The sequence below is a fragment of the Thermobia domestica genome, chromosome 7 (assembly GCF_964235325.1).
Source record: "Thermobia domestica chromosome 7, izTheDome1.hap1.1, whole genome shotgun sequence".
Taxonomy (NCBI): Eukaryota; Metazoa; Arthropoda; class Insecta; order Zygentoma; family Lepismatidae; genus Thermobia; species Thermobia domestica.
The window spans coordinates 254514950-254537343 of NC_137460.1; the positions used below are offsets into that span (position 1 = coordinate 254514950).

The following is a 22394-nucleotide window of genomic DNA, read 5'->3' on the forward strand; positions in this document are numbered from 1 at the left end:
AGATCGACAAGTAAGTGACGGATTTTGAGACATGTTATATATTTCCCATGGCAATGCGTTTTCATTTCAGCGTGATTACTTGAACATGAGACAAGAAAGCTGTATCTTGAACAGAATATGGTGCAACTGGAAGTGCGTAGGGAGCTTCAATGTCTACTATTGGAGCATGGGCACACATGCCTGAATTCTATCATTACAAGTGATAAGAACTTGGCTTTAAAATTACGAACCTAAAAACAAACAAGCCAGCTCAGTACGGAAATCACCTGATTCTCCGACGTCCAAGAAGGCGACGGTCAACAGTAGTAAACGTGATGGTCATTTTGTTCTTCGACTGCCGTACAATGGTGTAGAAACACGAAGTCTCTCGGCATACGAGGGTTACTGGTGAGTATTATAAGGCCGTTTCGGACGTTCTTGCTAAACACATCCAACGGAAATGACCGGAACTGCATCCTTCTGGTTGCGCTTTCACCAGGACAGTTGCCTGACGTATGCAACATTGTTATCCAAGATCTGCCCGCAGAAACATTGAATGTGTGCCTCATTCATCATGCTACTCAGACTTAGCTCCGTGTGACTCTTTTCTTTCCCTATCTGAAAAAGGAGCTAAGGGGAAGACGGTTTGATTCTTCGAAGGTCGTCGTAAATATTGTCGAGACTGTTTCGAAGATGTCAACGGACGGTTTCCAGCCAAAGATGGCGTGAGTCAATGAAAACTTGATTCTCTCTTATACACGGCCCATTGGACCCACAACCCATTGTGACCCACTCTGAAACACCACCTACCAAAATCTATCCTCATGAACTCTACCCATGATCCACGCCCTCCTCTCCATTGACTAAAGAGTTTACACCTGTAATAAAATAAGATTGTGACATTATCACTAATCGGAGTTTGAATTTCTACGGTCAATTGCTCAAGCACCGCTCTGTTACAATACCAGTGGATCTGACCTTTATGATATAAAATGGTAAAGTGTTTGTCATAGGCAACATTACGATGAGTTTCAATTTATTTATTATCATGTGTAAGTATTTCCTGGTTGAATTACAGATACTTTTCAGTGGATAATAGGATGAAATTTGAGTCTCAGAAGGTAAAGTAGGGCAACGTAACAGTGTAAAATTCATTTGTCTCGAAAGCCAAGTAGCTAAATCCTATTGCCATTATTACAGTTACAAATATCAATATCCAAAAGTGGCTGAAGTTCTTTTTACACTTAGATATGCTCATCTCAGTTAAGCAAGTAGAAACAAATGAAAAAAGAAGAAAAATGGATGCCTTGAAAGAAAATCGTAGACAAATTCACCAGTGTTCAAAAGATGCTGTCTACAATGGACTAAATAGAGTGGGTCAGAGTGGGTTAATGGATCTAAGTGGATCATGGTGGTTGGTAGGTCGCAGTGGGTCACATACTGTTGAGCTATGATCCACTGACCAACTCACAAATCTTGACGTTACGGGTTTGGTCTAATTAAATGTCTTGCTTTCTCAAAACAAACTTGCATCGTACCAGGGCCGTGCCGTGGGGGGGGCCAGCGGGGCGACGGCCCTCGGCGCCGAACTAAGAGGGCGAAAAGTTCGGGAGAAAAAAGGAAAAAAGATAAGAAAAATTGCTTGGAATATATGTATGGGGCGCCGTCGTATACTCTCGCCCCGGGCGCTGATTTTCCACGGCACGGTCCTGCATCGTACATAATTTCAATAACACTTACGTTGAATTTGTTATTAACTATTAAAAATCATACAACAAAAGTTAATTTTTACGAAGTAAGACATATTTAAATGAGTGAAATCAAACATTAAAATTCCAGACCATTTCAAAGAAAACAGGAAACAGAAAAGTAATCCCTTTATAAATCAAATTGGTTAGAAAAAGGAAATATGGCGAAAGTACTGAATATCATTAAGTGACCGAGAGTTGTAAATTTATAAACAGCGCTCTCGTTTCACGTCTACAAAAAAAAAAAAAAAAAAAAAAAAAGCAGTTCAAAGTGTTCATTAATATCATCTTGTAGATAGTACACGCTTAGATTTTTAATCTTTTTTATTCTTATTTATTTATTTTTCCAAGTTCTTAGAAGTGTGATAAAACAAAAGACTGGGAGCAAATTAAATCTGTGGCTTAGAGGAATTCATATACCCAAGGACATCTTGTTTTTTTAAGTAATGATGCCGAAGTTGACACGTGGAGCTGTTGCTAGAAGTGGTCTCTTAATATTATATAACATTCAAGCCACTGTATTACGACATTCTCCGTGGAATCTGATCGCATAAAAAAAAAAAAAGAAAAAAGCTAATCTTAAAATATAGGGAAAAAACAGAAAGAAATGGAAAGTTTAGCAAATTATGAGGAAGTATTGCAAGCTGCGTAAAAGAGATTGAGACTGAAAACTATTGACAGTGCGGTCATGGAGGGACAGTAAACTCTCACCTTTAGAAACGGAAGATCCTAGGTTCAACTCCGCGGTTGGTTAGATGTTCAGATATTGGCCTAAAGCACGAGCTTTTACTATACAGGTATAGTATAAATGATTCATCCGTTTTGGGAAGGCTATATTTTCAAAAGTATTACACGCACACACATTAAATATATATGAAGAGAACCACAAACTCACCAAGTTTATACTATGTGGCAGCACAAATCCGTTATCTTTCTGATCGGGTGAGGCAGTGTGTGGTTAGTAGCTGTCGACGACTAGTATGTTTTTCATTTAATTATTAGTAAGTGGCGATTTTGACTTGACAAACGTTCGAAAATGTAGGGAAAACAACAAAAAAGTTTTCGTGTGTTTGAATATGAGAGATGTTCGTCTGTTATAGCTGTGGAACGCGCTTTCAGAAAAGAGTATGGAAAAAAACTGCCATGTAAACAGCGGCAATAAAAGGATACTTGTTGCTTGTATAGTGGAAAGCACCTGGCCGCCAGATCTCCTGATTAAATGCCCTGCGGCTTCTTCCTGTGCGGGTTAAGAACCTTGTTTACGTACTTACCTCCACTACCGTTATCCTTAGTCGAGCTCAAAGAACGCATCAGTGCTACAGTGCAGACAATTGACAGGACTATGCTACAAAATATACGGAATGAGCTCCAGTATCGTCTGGATGTGTGTCGTGTCACCAAAGGAGCATAAATTGAACATTTGTAGTGAGTGTATAAACTTAGTGAGATTGTGGATCTTTTGATATACCGTAAGAGGGGTTACTTTGCACAAGATTTAAGCTATTTTAAAGAAAATCGCATGCAACTACAAACTTAATAATTTAGAACACCGTGTTTTAAACATATAATAGCTAGATATATAAGGAAAACATAAATACAATTTCATTAGTAAACATTTAGTATGACCATAGTTATTGAAATATAAACTTTTGTGCAAAGTAACCCCATAGCTGGGGTTACTTTGCACAACATACAAAAAGTATGTTCAACATACGAACATAACGTTTCTGTGCAATGTTTTCCTTTCAGTATTTATCCATTTTACTTTCTACACAAAACTGCATGCAGTCTACAAATATTGATATTAGAATGATGGTACCGCTATCAGTACTTAGTTTGAATTATCGATATTTGTAAAGAAAATTATGTATTTTCTGGTAGCGGCACAGGAACCGCATTTTAATAGTTTAGCATATGTCCCACAAAAATGCCAACTCAGGAACAGAAAAAGAATCCCAGTGAATTGATTTGCCTTGGTTATTCCTTATTTCCAAGAATATCATCCCAACCGTAATTAGTGGAAGATTTACGGGATTTGGGACTTTCAGGCTGAAACCCACCTAAATTGCATGATTTGTTTTTTAAAAAAATCTAATGCTACTCATCCCTATGCGTATAAGCTGCAAGCCCCCTCAAAGTCTAGTGATTTCTATTAAAAAAAAGTCTTTGTGAGTGAAGCCCCTCTCAAACTACTTTTCTGGATCCGCCACTCTTCATAATTTATCTTCCTACAAGAAATTCATTCCGGTATCTTCCCAAATAGGAAATTTACCTAAATTTAGAATGCAGGAAGTTCCAGTAGTAATAATTTCCTACATGAGCAGTATTTTGGACCGGTTCAAAGTAACCACGAGGAGAGGCTGAAACTGCCTTCTCACAGTTTTACTTTTTTTGATGACTTTCAATTTCAACTATTGCATCAAAGTCCCATTATATACAGTCGTATTCTACGAAACTAACTTAACTTTGTCGGAAAATTTTGTACGTGATATCTTTCAAATTTTGGGGACCTTTACAGTGACTGCTTTCCATACCTCTACAACAATGAACCCTCCCGGTAATTAGAACTGATGTTAATCGCCAACATTATAGCAAAATACCGGTACAGTTAGATGTTCTATCTTACGGTTCCAGTTGAAATTTCCTCTTTTCTGTTCATGGTTTTGCCGACAGAGGACTGTGAAACTCTTTTCATATTTTGTGCAAAGTAACCCCTGATGTGAAAAGTAACACCGTCTTACGTTATATTTCATGTGTGCAGGAGCGGATCCAGGGGGGGTCGATCGCCCCCCCCCACAGAAGAGGAAACTTTTTTATATATATATATATAACCCATCCCAAAGTTTCGAGCCCTGAAAAGTAGCAGTATGACAACTTACCACCCCCCGGAAGTCGGTCCTGGATCCGCCTCTGCATGTGTGTACATATAATACTTCTGGAAATATAGCCTTTTCAAAATGAATGAATAATTTATGCTACCGCTGTATATCGTGCCAGCTTTTTTTAAAAAAGTATTCTGAAATTCAAACTGTTAAAGCAATACAAAAGTGCAATCTATACAATATGAATGTATACCCAATAATTTAAAGTTTGTCATTATAAGCAAAAGGAGAAACTCTTTATACGTCTTCAGATTAGGGATGGCCATTTCCGGAAAAACAGTTTTCCGGTTTCCGGAAATCACATTATCCGTTTTCCAATTTTCCGGAAAATTTTCCGTCTTCCGTTTTCAATTTTCCGGTTTCCGGAAAAACGGAAAATAGTTTTTCCGGAAAATGTGGCCATCCCTACTTCAGATAGCTGCATGCAAGTATTACATCAGGTAAGCTTTCTTTTCTTGCTTTTGGTTCGTGAGGTTCTAGGTTCAGTAACCAGTGGGAGAGTTAAAATTTCAACCATTATGGTAATTTAGATTCTACTTTAAAATGTAATTTTGCCTCTTATATAACCTCGTTGCTGAAAAGGGACCTAAAACTTCAATATACTGATACAATTTTGATTTTTTCTAACGTGACTTCCCGCCAGAGCCGCTACTGCGCATAATATAGGTAAAGTTTACTTGCAATAATAGGAAGTCTAGGGATTTCAGATTCACAGAAATTGTAGATCAAGAGAAAAGAAAAGAAATAACGTTTGAATGAATACCCAGTGAAAATTCGTAAATACATGTATTATAACAGGTCATTCAATATGTCTGTAGGATAAGTAAGAAAAGAACAAAATTTTGATAAAACTCGATTTCATTATTCAACATAGTTGCCTTCGAGAGCGATACAACGAGTATAGCGATTTTCCAACTTTTCGATGCCACTTTTATAGTATGATTTCTCTTTCTCGTCAAAATAGGCCTCAGTTTCAGCGATGACATCATTGGACTTAAATTTCTTTCCAGCAAGCATTCTCTTGAGATCTGAAAACAGGAAAAAGTCGCTGGGGGCTAAATCTGGAGAATATGGTGGGTGAGTAAGCAATTCGAAGCCCAATTCATTCAATTTTGCCATCATTTTCATCGATCTGTGACACGGTGCATTGTCATGGTGAAACAACACTTTTTTTTCGTTGCAAATGTGGCCGTTTCTTTGCGATTTCAGTCTTCAATCGATCCAAAAGTGCACAGTAAGTGTCGCTGTTGATGGTGGTTCCTTTCTGGAGATAGTTGATGAATATTATTCCGTTCGCATCCCAAAATACAGACGCCATCACCTTACTGGCCGACTGTTGCGTCTTTGCTCGCTTTGGATTCGGTTCGTCGACGGCTGTCCACTCAGGACTGTCTTTTGGATGCTGGTGTGTAATAGTGAAGCCATGTTTCATCCATTGTCACAAATCGACGATAGAATTCCCTTTTATTGCGGTTTAACAGCACCAAACACTCCTCTGAAGCATCGATTCGTTGTTGTTTTTGGTCGACTGTGAGCTCACGCGGCACCCACTTTGCACAGAGCTTTCGCATGCCCAAATGTTCGTGTAAAATGGGAAAAACACTACCATCTGATATCTTTACAACGTCAGCTAGCTCGCGCACCTTCAATTTGGGATCGTTCTTAACCAATTTGTGTTTTTTTTTATGTTTTCTGGAATAACAGCCTCATTTGGGCGTCCACTACGCTCTGCATCATTTGTGCTGGTACGACCACGTTTAAATTGAGCAATCCACTTCTCTACCATTTGTCTCGATGGCGCAGAGTTCAGATAATGTTTATCAAGCCATTGCACAGTGGGCCAGAATCAGAATCTGACTGGAAAAAAAGTAGTTTTGCTAACTACGTCTAATCTACATTCGAACAGCACAGTTGTGTTAAGTAATAAATAAGGTTTCTTGCTGCGTATCAGTAAACACGGATAACAGCATATAGTGGCGGCAGCAGCACTTCAAAATTGATAGTTCATTATCTGTTTTATAGCGCGCTGAATTGGGGTAGTATGAACGTAAGGTTTGCGGTTTAATTGCGCATGTGAAAAGGCAACGAACGATCGCAAAATAAGCTATGAGTAAAGGTATGTATATGTACTTGCTGTTTGACTAAAGTTTTGATTGATTGGTTTACGTTGTTGTTCTGTAGAAGCATTTCTAGAGAGTCGAAGTATTCACGTATTGAAGAACTGCTATTGGAAATTGAAATTGAGATTTACAAATGTACGTTCATGTCTGTATTGAGATCTTTCGTCATGATGTAGTTTGATATATGTATTTCGAAATACAGTTGTGATCTACTGCCCGTTCTTGCCCGATTTTTATATTTATCGTCTTTTCAAAGTTAGGTGTAGCGAGCCGGATACGCTCTTCGTGACGTGAAGAACCTGTACGAGGTATTGCGTTCTAAACCATCACTTTATAATTATGATACGAACAGTTATGGAATGTAAATTCTTTCTGTGGATGTTCTTTGCAGTGTGAGAGTGACTTTAAGTGCCTTCGAGGAGTACGTTTGAGGAGGAAATTTCTGTAACAGAGTTTCACATCTTCCCATTCACCATTGTGAACACAAGTTTAGGGATATCATTTACTTCCTTTTCCTGAATTGGTACATCAGTAGGCTTTAAATTACGTATTTGCGTTTCCATTGAACATACCTCTTTTCTCGACAGTTCAGTTCTCTTTTCTGGTACAATAATTTAATTGGTCGACAAAATCTAGGCGACGATGGTTAGGGATTTTGCTACAAAATTGCTTTGTCAACCTCCCTATATGATGTTGAATACAACTGTAAGGGAACGAAGGAGATAGCAAAAATATCTGAGCCACTAGTTCAATTTATCTTCTGTTTGAACTTTCTGCTTGTATACATTATGACAACTGCTTCCATCGCAACCCCACTCACACACTAATTTCATTATGTCTCCATCTTTGATGCACTGTTTAATATAATCTTCATTAAAATCACGATGCGCTCAATTGTCTGATTTACTATTGCTTGTAAATTATCTTCGGCTGACGTGTCAGTTACTATAATATTCTTTTCTCTGGGATAACGCTTTAATTTTGCTTCCCACATCACTTTATACGACGGATATATGTCACAATGTTCTGCTTTGCACCTAGTCTCAAATTTGCATACTGTCTTTTTGTTAAGTTGTTATCTATAATAAGTGCCACGACTTCATCCGGAGAATAAGTGTTTAAGAGAATTTTGGCGAATGATAAGCCTTTTCGATTTTCGTTGCTCCCTTAGGTGTCGTTTGAGTGATTTCTCCTAATACAACCGCGGCATCTCTTTTTCCAGCAGCTCTCAATGAACATTGGGTAGCCAACACCAGTTTTTACTCAGAATGCTTTGTAACGAGTGGTTGTACAAGTTTTTTCCTCGACTTTGTTTCCGGATCTTCGAAGAGTTTACTAGGTCTGCCTAATTTGCTTGTCAAAGGCCTATGCTCTTGGCTTCAAGAGATCGTTTTGAAACCAGTAAATACTATATCAGAGAACTTAATATGTCCTTCCAAGTTCCAATCAATCATTTTATTTGGATAAAAATTTATCAGTCATTCTATTACACAGCTTCCAACGCTTCTCGAAATCACTTTGAAGGCACTTAAAGTCACTCTCACACTGCGAAGAACATCCACAGAAAGACTTTACATTCCATAACTGTTCGTATCATAATTATAAAGTGATGGTTTAGAACGCAATACCTCGTACAGGTTCTTCACGTCACGAAGAGCGTATCCGGCTCGCTACACCTAACTTTGAAAAGACGATAAATATAAAAATCGGGCAAGAACGGGCAGTAGATCACAACTGTATTTCGAAATACATATATCAAACTACATCATGACGAAAGATCTCAATACAGACATGAACGTACATTTGTAAATCTCAATTTCAATTTCCAATAGCAGTTCTTCAATACGTGAATACTTCGACTCTCTAGAAATGCTTCTACAGAACAGCAACGTAAACCAATCAATCAAAACTTTAGTCAAACAGCAAGTACATATACATACCTTTACTCATAGCTTATTTTGCGATCGTTCGTTGCCTTTTCACATGCGCAATTAAACCGCAAACCTTACGTTCATACTACCCCAATTCAGCGCGCTATAAAACAGATAATGAACTATCAATTTTGAAGTGCTGCTGCCGTCACTATATGCTGTTATCCGTGTTTACTGATACGCAGCAAGAAACCTTATTTATTACTTAACACAACTGTGCTGTTCGAATGTAGATTAGACGTAGTTGCCAAAACTACTTTTTTCCAGTCAGATTCTAATTCTGGCCCACTGTGCATTGTTTGGTTTCCACTGTAGTTTTTTTCATCAAAAAGCAATGCTCTATTAAAACTCAAAATTCACTTTTGTCCATTGTTTTTGCACTAACACAAGTTGCTTCACACAAAAAGCTATAACTCACGAATCAATAGTCAGATTGCTGTCAAATGTATACACGTATCGATTGCAGGTTAGTACTAAATAAAAATCATATGGAAAAAAGTCTAGTTACGCCATCTCTGTGTCATCCCACGGACTTATTGAATGGATTCTTACAGTTACAATTTGGAGTTATGAATAATATTTAAAACAGAAAGAAACAAACAGACGTCAACAAATGGAAATAATTCAATGAAAGCTGACTAGTTTTGTTTAAAGAGAACTTGTAATTTGAATTGTCGAATTTCCTCCTAAACTGAAGCAAGCGTTAGTGAAGCTTGTATCATTCGATTCGATTGGCATTTCTATGTTTGTTCATTTGTCCATCTGACGGTTTCATGATAACTGTCATAAAACTTAATCGATTTTAACAAAACTTCTAACTGCCTTAAGCAAATATGTCTAACTGTTGTCTGAAGTTGCAATCCAGGAAGAAAAGGTGGTGAAAGGAGATAAAAATCAACCCCATATTGCATGTTTGAATATTTTCATACAAAACGATTTTGCAGGATAATCTATACGAAAATTATTTTATTTCGACAAAAAGTATTGCACAGACTTTTAAAGGGAATTCATGTTATCAGTACATCTTGGGGTTACAACCTTGAATTAGCGATAGGCTAACTTACCCTTTCCTCAGTTTAAGAAATATGTTCCACGAAAATTTAATTTTAAAAAGGTGTTTTATTTTTATGTAACATGCCGAATATTTTCTTCGAGGCTTCCTAATCATCCTCTCTGGATAGACCAAAGATCACCAAAGACCGAAGGGTGCATTACTTCTGCCCCCGATTTGTTTTAGAAATCGTTCCCAGATAACTTTCCTTATTCGATTTCCTTCGAAATGAAATCTTTGAGTTTTACGTCCCACGATTATGCCGGTTAGGCTAAAGGAGACGGTGATGATGAGAGATGAGTGAAACGGTGGAATGAAGAAAGTGGGAGGAAACGGGAGAACCCCGAGAAAACCCACGAGCACGGTGTTTGTCCACCACAAAGTTCACTTGGCAGGGGCTGGGATCGAACCCCAAGCACCAGAGGTGAACGCTCTACCACTGAGCCACCGCGCCCCCTCGATTTCCTTCGAATACACAAGCATGTTCTTTCAGGTTTTCCCACAGCTTTCAGTATTTGGGATTAAAAACTAGGCCCAATAGTGAGCGATAAATTTGCTCCTTCATGTAGGATGAATAGGTAACTGAAATTGCTAATCTATATCAATAGGTTACAATAATTATCTATCAGGTTTCAAGCCCAAAATTTGGAGTTACAGATACAGATCAACCAATCAGATTTTAGCAAAGATAACTTTCCACCAATGATCTTAAACTATATCCTACACTCATCCATATGACCATATGATATAATAAAATTCCTCATTTTAGATATTGTCAAAATCCTCGAAATTTAAATTTTCACAATGTCTCACTTATGTAAAGGATGAATATGAACCATCCAAAGTATACTTGGGTCCTAAAGAACATTTGCCAATTTTTATTTTTTTGGCAATTCTTAAATTTAAGATGGGCCAACCCCCTGTTCCTAAGTTTTGACAAGGTAGCATTAACGTACGCATGCTTCATAAAAGAAAATATACCACTCTACTCAACCGTATTTCCATATAATGTAATAATGCGTCTTCAAAGAAGACAAATTTGGTAAATAACCGACCATGTGGTAAGCACATGGCAATACTAACACTTTAGCAGTTTTTTTTTTTTTTTTTTTTTTTACCCATAGAAGGGAACAAAAAGTACAAACCAAATTTACAAAAATATATGTTCGAGTCTTAGAGAATATTTACCAAATTTTCTTTTTTTAAAATTCCCAAATATAAGGGGTGGTGCAATGTACATCTCACAAACTTTTAGACAGCTACGTCAAAGTATCTGTATCTTATGAAAGGAAATGAACCCCTATACTGATCTATATAAACATAGTGCGTAATAAAGGAAATAAATTGCATGGAAAATCTCAAAATTTTGCACATTTAGCAACTTTTTACCTATAAAAGCTAACTAGATGCATCACCAAACTTATAGTGGTACATGCCGTGATCCTATACTACCATACCAAACTTTTAGTTTTAGGAATGCTAAAATTTAAGAGTCTGACATTCGGAAAGTGAAACAAAATTTACTATTTTTCATTTGCTTGTTTTTCATAAGTGAAAGGAGATAATGAAATACAACTTATCACAATCATAGATAATGATATTCTACAACAGAAAATATGAACCTGAAGAATTATTATTTAATTTTAATAACTGTATGTTAATACTCTTTTGTGTATTACAAACTAAATACAACTATTATTTAAAAAGTACTTCACAGGATTCCAAGACAACATGATATGTAATCAAATGCAGTTGAATTTACTCAGATGTTATTCTGGCAACACTGTAGTTTCAATGGATGGCATCATTGAAAATTCTTCATATTCATATTTTCTGTTGTAGAATAACAGTATCTATGATTGTATTTTATTATCTCCTTTCACTTATGAAAAGCAAGCAAAAGAAACATGATAAATTTTATATTATTTTTAGAAAATCAGGCATGAAATTTATAGAGATGAGCCAAAGAACCGATTGCCAAAATTTTGAGGGTGTGGTCCCAGGTACCTCTGGATCATGACCCCTGGGCCAAGGAACCAGGGGCACAAAAATGTCCTCAACTGACCCTCATACTACTATCACATATTACTTTTAGGCTTTTTCCCGTTGAAAGCTAGCAATATTATAGTTTATTTATTTATTTATTTATTTATTTATTTATTTATTTGGAACAGGTGAACCTTATGAGTGCTTGATCATTTCTGCTGGAGAAACACCAAAGGACAACGACGTTTGATTTATTTGGGACGGCGACATGTCACAAGTAAGTGTATTTCTATTTACACAAAAAAATCTACAATAAGCCAATATTAATTTAGTAAAAATTGTGCTCTTCATCTAAATATTATAATGTACCACATGCGTGTGTTTATGAACATCACATGATCCTGTTTGTAAACAACAACCATATGTATTTATAATGGAGAACTACACCTCATGTTGGATTACTACAGAAGCAGACGATCGATCACCACCACCACCACCTACAAGTCTCAAGACGACAAAGGAGCAGCAGCGCACTGCCGCACGCAGCGCCTATATAATGGAGAAGATTTAACAGACATTCACTAGTCTACGATTGGACTCACCTGTTCTAGCTTGAGTGGAGCTCTAGAAGAAGACCAACCCAAAAGCTTCTAGTTTGCTACCGAACTCTAGGCTTCCCTTTCTCCCGCCTTAGTTTGCACGGAGCTGTAGGCTTCCCATCCTTCCGCCTTGGCTTGCAGGGAGCTCTAGGTTTCCCTTCCCCCGCCTTAGATTGCATGGAGCTCTAGGCTTCCCTTCCTCCCGCCTTAGCTTGCACGGAGCTCTAGGCTTCCCTTCCTCCCGCCTTAGTTTGCACGAAGCTGTAGGCTTCCCTTCCTCCCGCCTTAGTTTGCACGGAGCTGTAGGCTTCCCATCCTTCCGCCTTGGCTTGCACGGAGCTCTAGGTTTCCCTTCCCCCCGCCTTAGATTGCAGGGAGATCTAGGCTTCCCTTCCTCCCGCCTTAGCTTGCACGAAGCTGTAGGCTTCCCTTCCTCCCGCCTTAGTTTGCACGAAGCTGTAGGCTTCCCTTCCTCCCGCCTTAGTTTGCACGGAGCTGTAGGCTTCCCTTCCTCCCGCCTTAGTTTGCACGGAGCTGTAGGCTTCCCTTCCTTCCGCCTTAGCTTGCAAGAAGCTCTAGGCTTCCCCTCCTCCCGCCTTAGCTTGCAAGAAGCTCTAGGCTTCCCCTCCTCCCGCCTTAGCTTGCACGAAGCTGTAGGCTTCCCTTCCTCCCGCCTTAGTTTGCACGAAGCTGTAGGCTTCCCTTCCTCCCGCCTTAGTTTGCACGGAGCTGTAGGCTTCCCTTCCTCCCGCCTTAGTTTGCACGGAGCTCTAGGCTTCCCTTCCTTCCGCCTTAGCTTGCACGGAGCTCTAGGCTTCCCTTCCTCCCGCCTTAGCTTGCAAGAAGCTCTAGGCTTCCCCTCCTCCCGCCTTAGCTTGCAAGAAGCTCTAGGCTTCCCCTCCTCCCGCCTTAGTTTGCACGGAACTCTAGGCTTTCCTTCCCCTCTCCTTAGTTTGCACGGAGCTCTAGGCTTTCCTTCCTCCCGCCTTAGCTTGCACTGAGCTCTAAGCTTCCCTTCCTCCCGCCTTAGCTTGCCTGGAGCTCTTCAGAGACCCTGCCCTAAGGCTGTACGACCCTGGTTATCTTTTCTCTACCTCACTTTAGAGAAAATATTGTAATATTTCTGCAAATAGTGTTGTATTTTATAATAAAAACGGAGCCGATTCCGGACTCTAATTTACTCTACATAGCTCTACCTACCCCTACAAAAGGAAGAAATTTACAATATTCTTGAATGATTTTGTCTAGGCATTAACGTAAAAATATCCTTTGTATTCCTATAGTTTTAGTTTTGGCACTATAACGCATTAGTCTTAATCATAAATCCTTTAACTTTGCACTACTCCTACAAGCGGAACAGAATGTAGAGAGGTATCCTTGAATATACTTTTGTAAATTGCTTTCTTTTTCAAGTCTTTTTTTCTTATTTCATTCAGAATTTTTATTGTTTTTCATTCCGAAAGAGTGTGAACGTAAAATAAAAGCAAGGATAAGAATGACGAAGGAAGCCTTTACAAGGAAGAAAATACTATTTTGTGGGATCTTGACTAAAGAGTTGAGAAAAAACACTCATAAAATGCTTCGTGTGAAGCATTGTAATGTGGGGCAGAAACATGGACATTACGCAAAAATGATAAGAAACGCCTACAAGCTTTCGACATGTGAGTGTGGAGAAGAATGAAGAAAATTAGCTGCGTCGAGTAAAAAACGAATGAGAGGGTGTTAGAAATGGTGGGGAGAAAAGAAGAATTTTAGATGTTATTAAGAAGAGGAAGAGAAACTGATTGGAACATTGGCTAAGAAGAAACTGTATCATGACGGACATGCTAGAGGGAATGGTGGCAGGAAAGAGAGGGAGGGGAGCGAAGTAGACTACAATTAATGGACGATATCAAAACATAAATTCATACGTGAAGACTAAGAGGTTAGCGGGAGACCGTGGAACATGGAAGCTTCTCAGTTGCGGCAAGTGACCTGCCAATAATGGCAGAATACCTATGATGATGATGATAGTGGTATAAAGCCGTCATCTCCTATTTCAAAATTAAAATTAACTACTCTAACGTTCTTCAAATTATTTTCAACTGCGAATCACTTTTATTAGTTAGCATCTTGTATTCAATACCCTACTATAAGTCCCTTTGAATTTAATTCTGAAGCTACATGTAACTCAGAACTACGGCGTCGTTTTAATGGATTACTTTTAGTGTGCTAAGTTCAAGTTTAAGAATAGAGCATGCTAAACCAGCATTCAATAGGAAAAGAGGACGCTAACATCAAAATATTGTCGTTGGACGTTCGAAAACGATTTATTAAGACTCTGGTATGGAGCGTAGCGCTTTACGGATCAGAGACATGGACAATTGAGAAAAACTTATATATCCAAGCTGGAAGCATTTGAAATGTGGTGTTGGCGCAGAATGCTGTGCATACTATGGACCGAAAGGAAAAGGAATGACGACGTATTAAAGAAAGCTAATGAAGGACAACAAATAATGAAAATAATAGTAAAAAGAAGAAACAGCATGCTTGGCCATCTTATTCGGCACTCCAATTGGATCGCCGTGTTGATAGGTGAAGTGCAGTTTCTCACAGTGCAATTTCGCACGGTGCTCATTATTGAGCAATTTCACACGGTTCTCTTTATTAAATTAATCATTCTGCAGGTGTCGTGCATTTTCACACGGTCTACCTGTCAATCACTTGATTCATCCTAAAAACGCTTTCACTATAAGGGAGGGAAGACACAGAACAAGTGTCAACTAAGGACAGCAAAACTCAAGTTAAAATAAATACAAACAATTGCAATTAATACTAGAGGAGAAGACCTTAAGAAATGTTTCACTTTCACAAAAACAGTAATGAAAATAACCGGAAAATAAAACAACTAAGAACAAAACGAAACAAAAGATTAGCTAACAAAAGTTATAGTAAAGGAAAGAAAATAATAACATAAACAAAATGAAATTGAAATCAATAAGAAAAATAATAACAAAAACTATTGCAAATTGAAATACATGAAAACAAAAGAAAAAAGATTAACAAATGAAAATAAGTAAGAACAGAAAAGGAACAATCAAAGATTGTAATCATTAGGAATAGAAGATAGAACAATCACAAATTAAAATAAATAAATAAATAATAAAATAAGCAACACATCAGATAATTAAGTCAGGAAGTTCAAAATCGAACAAAAATGTGCCCGCTCCAGAGCATTTAGAAAAGCGTTGCTATTTGTGAAACACAAAACATTAGCTCAATACTCCAAGGCGGTTTGAAGAAGAACCTTGTCATCTTGTTATTTTCCGAGCAAACAACACATCGTTAAGGTGAAACTTCCATACTTCTGTACATCGTCAATTCATTTCGTATAATTCATAGTTTATTATTCCACCTTTTCGAGATGGGCAAGATCGAGTTCGAGCAAGTTTTCTTTAAAACTTGACTCGACTCGAAATTGACATCTTTGAGCTCGAATCGACAACTCGGCCCGAAAAATTTCCTCCAACTCGAGCCGAATTTATGTCAAGTTTCGAGTCGAATTGAGGCAAATCGAAATGAAATGAAATGAAATTTTTGAGTTTTACGTCCCACGGTTATGCCGGTTAGGCTAAAGGAGACGGTGAAGATGAGAGATGAATGAAATGGTGGAATGAAGAAAGTGGGAGGAAACGGGAGAACCCCGAGAAAACCCACGCACACGGTGTTTGTCCGCCAGAAAGTTCACTTGGCGGGAGCAGGGTTTGAACCCGAGACCCCTAGCACCAGAGGTGAACGCTCTACCACTGAGCCACCGCGGCCCCTGAGGCAAATCGAGCCAAATCCTGTGTGTAGTTTCAAGTACTCTCTTCAAGTATCCTACATAGACAATATAATTATTTTCAATGATGTTACTACTGCTACATATTATTATTATTATTATTATTATTATTATTATTATTATTATTATTATTATTATTATTGACGCATAATAATATAATATATAACGGACGCAAGATATATATATATTAATAGGTCTTCGGTTGACTTAAGAGGAGTACGAAATCATTTATTTTAGTTCTGCAATCTTTCTAAAATTTTAGAAAACACAAATAAAGCAGCAAATGTTGTAATGTACCATTACAGTCGGGATAATGAAATTTTTGTTTGGAGAGGCCCAATATTTTTTGGACATACTGTATATTGTAGATTTTTCAAGATATATATCCTTCGGTCCATGTAGTATATTCATTTGTTTCTTATTCAAACCTAAATTAATGTGGAAGCTTTGAATAACCGAGTAGGAATTATATTTTGGGGAATAATATATTTATTTATACATTATTCTAATGTAAACCCTGTATATGGGCATTTCAAATGGATGAGTATTAAAATTATACACTTTAATGCTATAGGAAAACATAGGCCCGCAATTGGATAGAAATTCTTAAAATTATCCACCAATCTGATATTTGGCAGGATAATTTAGACCCCCTTCGTCCCTCTGAGATGTCAATATCCTCCCAAAAATCTGGTTTTATCCAGTTTTACAATTTTCTATTCGCTTTATTTTTTTCCGCCACCAAAACCCTTTTTTCCTGATTGAGACTATTTCCGACGCTCTCGTTTTAAGGCACGTTTCTTGTCATTCTCGATCTGGACAAGCACCAAGCCACAACACCGGCGCTTTCAAATTTTGGATATTTGAACCAAAAAGCTGCATTATTATGGTAAAATCAGTTTCATTTTAGAAATAAATTTGTTGGAAGCAGGAAGGCTTGTTGAACAGTAAAATTATGTAGTAAAAACAGTCAAAAAAATCTAAAATAAGGATTGGGTTCAGTGACACCATGTTCGTAAACTTTAAAAGTGATGGACAGGGTTCATGGTAGTGTGTGATTTTCTTTTTCAAAACCAGTTTGAAAATTAATGTTTTCCTGATAACTCATGTCATCCTCAAAAAATTCCTGTTAGGTTACGATAGGTCTGTCCTAACATAGCTTCTGTTTGTGTATATAGTAAATGGTTTTTTAACATGGCGCTAGGAGTAGAGTTCTTTCCAGTTGAATTTATTATCATAATGTCAGTGTAAATTAGAACAGGGACTCTCCCTATTCCTGAGCTTCCAACACATTATGGGCTAAATAAGGAATCAGAAAGTGCTCTTTTCTCTTCAGGAAAGGGACCCTTACCATTAATAGTTTCAATATGTTCTTCCTGGGGCATTGACTATAATTTCAAACTGAAAACATGATTTAGTTCACAGAAGGGCCATTTGGCCCGGATTATTACGTTCTTTTTCCAAGTTTTCAGTGCCGATTATGAATATGGTGAAATTTAGTGATTGTTTGATTTACGTATAATTGAGTTGTGTAATGTACTGATTAACATGTGTAGTAATATGTACTAATATTTGCTTTCTTGGTTTATGTGTAATGTAGTGTGCGTGTGTGTAGTTTAGTGTGTTGTGTGTGAGTATATATAACCAATTTATTCACAGACAGTGTATTGTCGTGTAATTGTTCATCTCTTTTGGTCAGTTCGAATAAGCAAATTAATTAGCAATGTAATTTCATAGCAATTCCGTACCGTAATTACATAGTATACTGCTTATAGTTATCAATTACAAAATAAAAATTTTATTTACTAGTGCAAAGTCAGTTCTCGTACTATTAATGCCATCTATTGCCGAGTTGAAAACTATTCGCCTCTAGGATTTTGTTATTCCGATACTTAGTTAACTGGTCAACACGAAAATGACCCTTCTTTGGGGATTAATTATAAATAAATGTTAGTTTTGGCCCACGCGAATAGATATTTAGATAACTTACATTGTAAATTAACTTTCCTGAAAAGCACAGTCATTTATATAGTCCAGTAATTAAATTATTAATAATAGTAAACTTTACTTTTCCCATTAACTTGGAGTGTAATTATATGGCATTATTTTGTTGTCAGGCTGCAGTTTTAAATTCTCTCTTTCTGTAGCTTTCTGTGAATGAGCGCATTTTTTACATTTTCTGACATATGATTGCATGTAGTAAAGAATATTGAGTTTTCATCGCATACAATATAATCCGAAGTCGTAAAGTGAATTATACTATGATTAGTTTTGAAAGAATCTGATATCGGTTCATGTCACGCGTGTTGATTAACATATTAGAATAATGTGTTGATCTTAGTATGTATAATAAGACTGCTGTGAACAGTCCTGAGCGTAATGATAGAGTATAGGGTGTCTGAAAAATAAATCGACGTTATAGAAACTAATAAATATATATGTAAGTTCGTAATAATAATATTAATGATGTATGTGTATAATAGAGAGTATGAATAAATAATAGGACACCCGTGCATATACGTGCCCGGTCGTAAATTTTACTACGAGATATTGATTGTATTTATGTAATGATAAAATTTTTAGTACATTAATCATTACGCTAGAATATTTGTGTGAAGATAGTGTGTTATGTAAAAAATGATGGATGATATTTTCACTTTGTGGATTTTGATTTCTTGACATTTAATAGTAAATATACAGGCTAACTGATCAACCGGCCTGATGATACGAATGATGGTCATATAGTGAACGATTTTGGGATAATTTCCAGTCAATCACGTAATAGAATAACCGTTTACAGGACTAGTACAGTTTAAATACACGTTCAGCATACATTTGCGATACTACTCTGCAACTTTTAATTTTTTCCACGTCACCTGTTCAAGGTAAGTTTGTTCCTGTTCGCTGAGGTGACGAAGTGGATAGGATTAAACAATCTAGTAAATTTTTACAGTAAACTTTCGTATTACCGTACCACAGCGTCTAAACCCCATTACCCATGAATTTTCACTTCTTTTTATTTCTAGTATATAGTGTTTGAAATTAGTTGACGCCTCAAGGTTGGCCCCTTGCAGCTTGGGAGCCACTAGTGAGATTTGGCAAACAACTTTCTAGTACAAAGTTTATTTAATTTTATTTTTTTATATTTTGGCAAATCCCTGTTAGGATTTCTTCTATTTTATCGACTTTAGTCCAGTTTTCTATACTTTACTCGGAACTCTTCCTAGTTTCTGAGGGTTCGGATATTTTTTTTTTTTTTTGAAATTCTAAATTAGAGACCACACTGACACTTCCAGCTAGACCGGCCGTAATCGGAGTGAATTGATACCGGAAACGGTTAATAGTCAATCATTCCACAGGTCTTATTCCTTGTGAGATGGTTGCCTAGAAGCCACGGACTCGTACTTAGGCAATCAGAGGCCCCGTTGGGCCACGCGTTCTAGTAGGCCACCTTTTTTCGGTCTGTGAAAGTATATTTGGCCGTGGATTGTTCCATGTCGAAATTCGACCACTTATCTTTGTAGTTTTAGTGTCCTAGCTTATTCCTTTGGCGCCGCTTTTGCTTTTTCTTTCTCTTCTCTATCTATCCCTCTATTCTCTTCAAGATTTCTTTATTTTTAACCTTCCCCCTCCAACTTTTGAACTTGACAAATATCGACCACTTAATGTATATAATTTAAACCTGAATTACCGACTGAGATGTCGTGAGACACGATTTGTGGAGGTATTCGTTAAATATTAAGGAACAGTTTTTTTTTCTTTCCGTCATATTTTTACCAACTGGGATAGCGAGCGATGGTTCAGTACACAATAAGTTTTTTTTTTCTTTTTTATCCTTTCTTCATTATTCGTTCGGAATTCTCCGTTAGACTATCAGTCATTTCTACTTTTGTTTCCATTGGTAACCACAGACGTTAATGTTGTCGTTGTCTTGGTAACGTAGTAGTAACCCAAAAGTAGTGTTAACAATTTTAGTCATATATTTGTATATATTTTGTATTTACGTGCCTGCCCTGCCAATTAAAGGTCTACTATTTTAAATAAAATGCTTGAGAATATGAACGGTCAGTTAGCCAAATTTGGGATATATTCGGATTTTGTTTTGTGAAGTGTTGCAAACATAAAAATTTTAATTTGTTGGAGTTATCAATTTGAAAGTTTAAATGATTATTGAGTGTATGTATATCGATATATAAATACGTGTGGAATAGAAATATATTAAAGTAAAATATATAATGTTTAATTGAATAGAAAAATATGTGTAAAGGGTCTTGGTACCTACCCCGAACGGTTCTTGGTTACCATGGATCCGACATATCCGATAAATATAAAATGTAAATGTTAGAAAATACTGCCGCATATTAGATATTTTCTTCAATCTTTGTGATACTATTGAATAACATATGTAACAACTAACCTCATCTGTATTGCATTAACTGCATGTAGCATGGTTTAAAGCAGGTCATCTAACCCTAATGTATTATAAATCTACCCTGAAACCAGTAAACTTAAATCATTCTGTAAAATTACATCTTGATTCCATCCCTCCTATGCAAATCCTCAAACTTGACCAGTGTTTCCACCTCATTAATCGTGCTCTCAATATAAACAAAAATACTTCTGGACTTGGAAACCTCTTATTTCTGTATACGTTGTGTAGATCTAACGATAAATGTGTCCACCTGGTGATATCAGGTGATAGTGATTTAAGGATAGTTAATGAATAGAATAATAAATGGCATGACTGAATCAGTAACATAGTTGCTGTGATACTAGTAACAAAACTTTGCTCTCTTGATACTAGAAATGGCAGAAAGGTATCGATAAATACTTCTATGGACAGAATATATATATCGGTTACGATTAGTAAACATAAGCTCATATGTGTATATGAAAATGAAACGAAGTTAAATGCGTGGACACCAGAAAGGGTGCGTTGATAATATGCGTGATATTATAGCTCGTCTAAAGTACGAGAGAGAACTCATGTTATTACTTTAAAATTTTCATATATGAGATATAGACTCATTTTAATCCTCATCTTAAGTTTTTTTCTTTTCTCATAATATTGCATAATGAAATTATATTCACGGACTTACGTCATTTTTCCCAAAAGTTAAATTTTATATATATCATTACATTGTCGTTGTTCAATTTCATATGTGGATTGATACATTTATATGTATGTTTATTGCATGATTATAAATTCTGTGTTTAATTTCGCAGTAGATGTAAGAAATGTGCACCAAATTGTAGTTAGATGGTTTCTTTTAAACTATTTTTACCCATATCAATACGCTGTCCTGTATGTATGTGAGTGTGTGTGAATGAATGATAAATTTAGTTTTAAGTGGTAGCATTTAATATTGATTTACTATGATAGTGTTCATAATAAATGTGTAATAGCATGTTATATGCATTAGTGTATGACGGAGGTCATGAAAGATTACTTCTAAAGTAATCTAAATCGGCTCTGGGAGAAAAGCTAAGATAACAGGATGAGCCTGAATAACGACAGTCTTTTCAGAAATCCCAAAATTTCTATTTGTAGAAAATATATCCATTACTTTGTTTTTTTGGCTAATGCAAATGTGTGTTCGATCTCCATTATGAATATTCGAATACTGGATACAGATTATTTAACATATCGAAATAATAGACAAAGAATTAAATTAATCTTCTCGTCACCTGGGTTGGGTTAGGGCAACTCCCACTTGTGCAGTTGCCTGGATCCAGGTCGGGATCGTATGAGGTAACGTGTCTCTTTGGAATCACTTCAAAATTGATCCTCAAGTAATAACCTTCGAATATGAATCACTTTTTTAATAACTATTCAGATCTCTACCATATTTCCATAATTATCCAGTAATCCTTTATCTCTAGTTACTTCTTCCTTTCTCCTTTTCGCCTCCCCCTTTTCCTCCTTTCTCCTACCTCCTTCTCTTCTTTCTTACTCTTTCTTTCCTCTTTCTAATAAAAGTAAAGAGAAGTCAGGAATGGGAGTTGTCGCTATAGACACGGTCATTAAATTACTTTGATGTTCCTCTTCGGGAGTCCGATATGAATGAGTTAATTCTAAAACATACATATGAAGCAAGAATTTCCCAAGTTCATTCGTTTTAATTTTTTATATTTGGCTAAATTATCAAAATTAGAAGATTTCAAAATATACCTACTCCACATGAATTCCCCATTTACTTCTTCCTCTTCTTCAATATTTCATAAGTGCTCGCGATCATTCAAACCATTTATACTTCAAAATGAATAAATCCACTAAA

At 36.7% G+C, this 22394-nt stretch overlaps 1 protein-coding gene across 5 annotated transcripts in view; it reads left to right on the forward strand.

Moving 5' to 3' along the window:
* Positions 1–22394, forward strand: part of LOC145690836 (carcinine transporter-like) — a 109323-nt gene that overhangs the window by 24719 nt on the left and 62210 nt on the right. Inside the window, exons 1-2 of one of the 5 annotated variants that reach the window (XM_081766173.1) lie at positions 2343–2524; positions 11886–11974. In XM_081766173.1, the coding sequence (XP_081622299.1) occupies positions 11966–11974 (9 nt within the window). In that variant the 5' untranslated portion in view covers positions 2343–2524; positions 11886–11965. Of the gene's footprint in view, positions 1–2342; positions 2525–2552; positions 3153–4026; positions 5050–11885; positions 11975–22394 lie in introns of those variants that run through there. The other 4 variants (XM_081766175.1, XM_081766177.1, XM_081766176.1 and 1 more) reach the window with 4 other exon arrangements.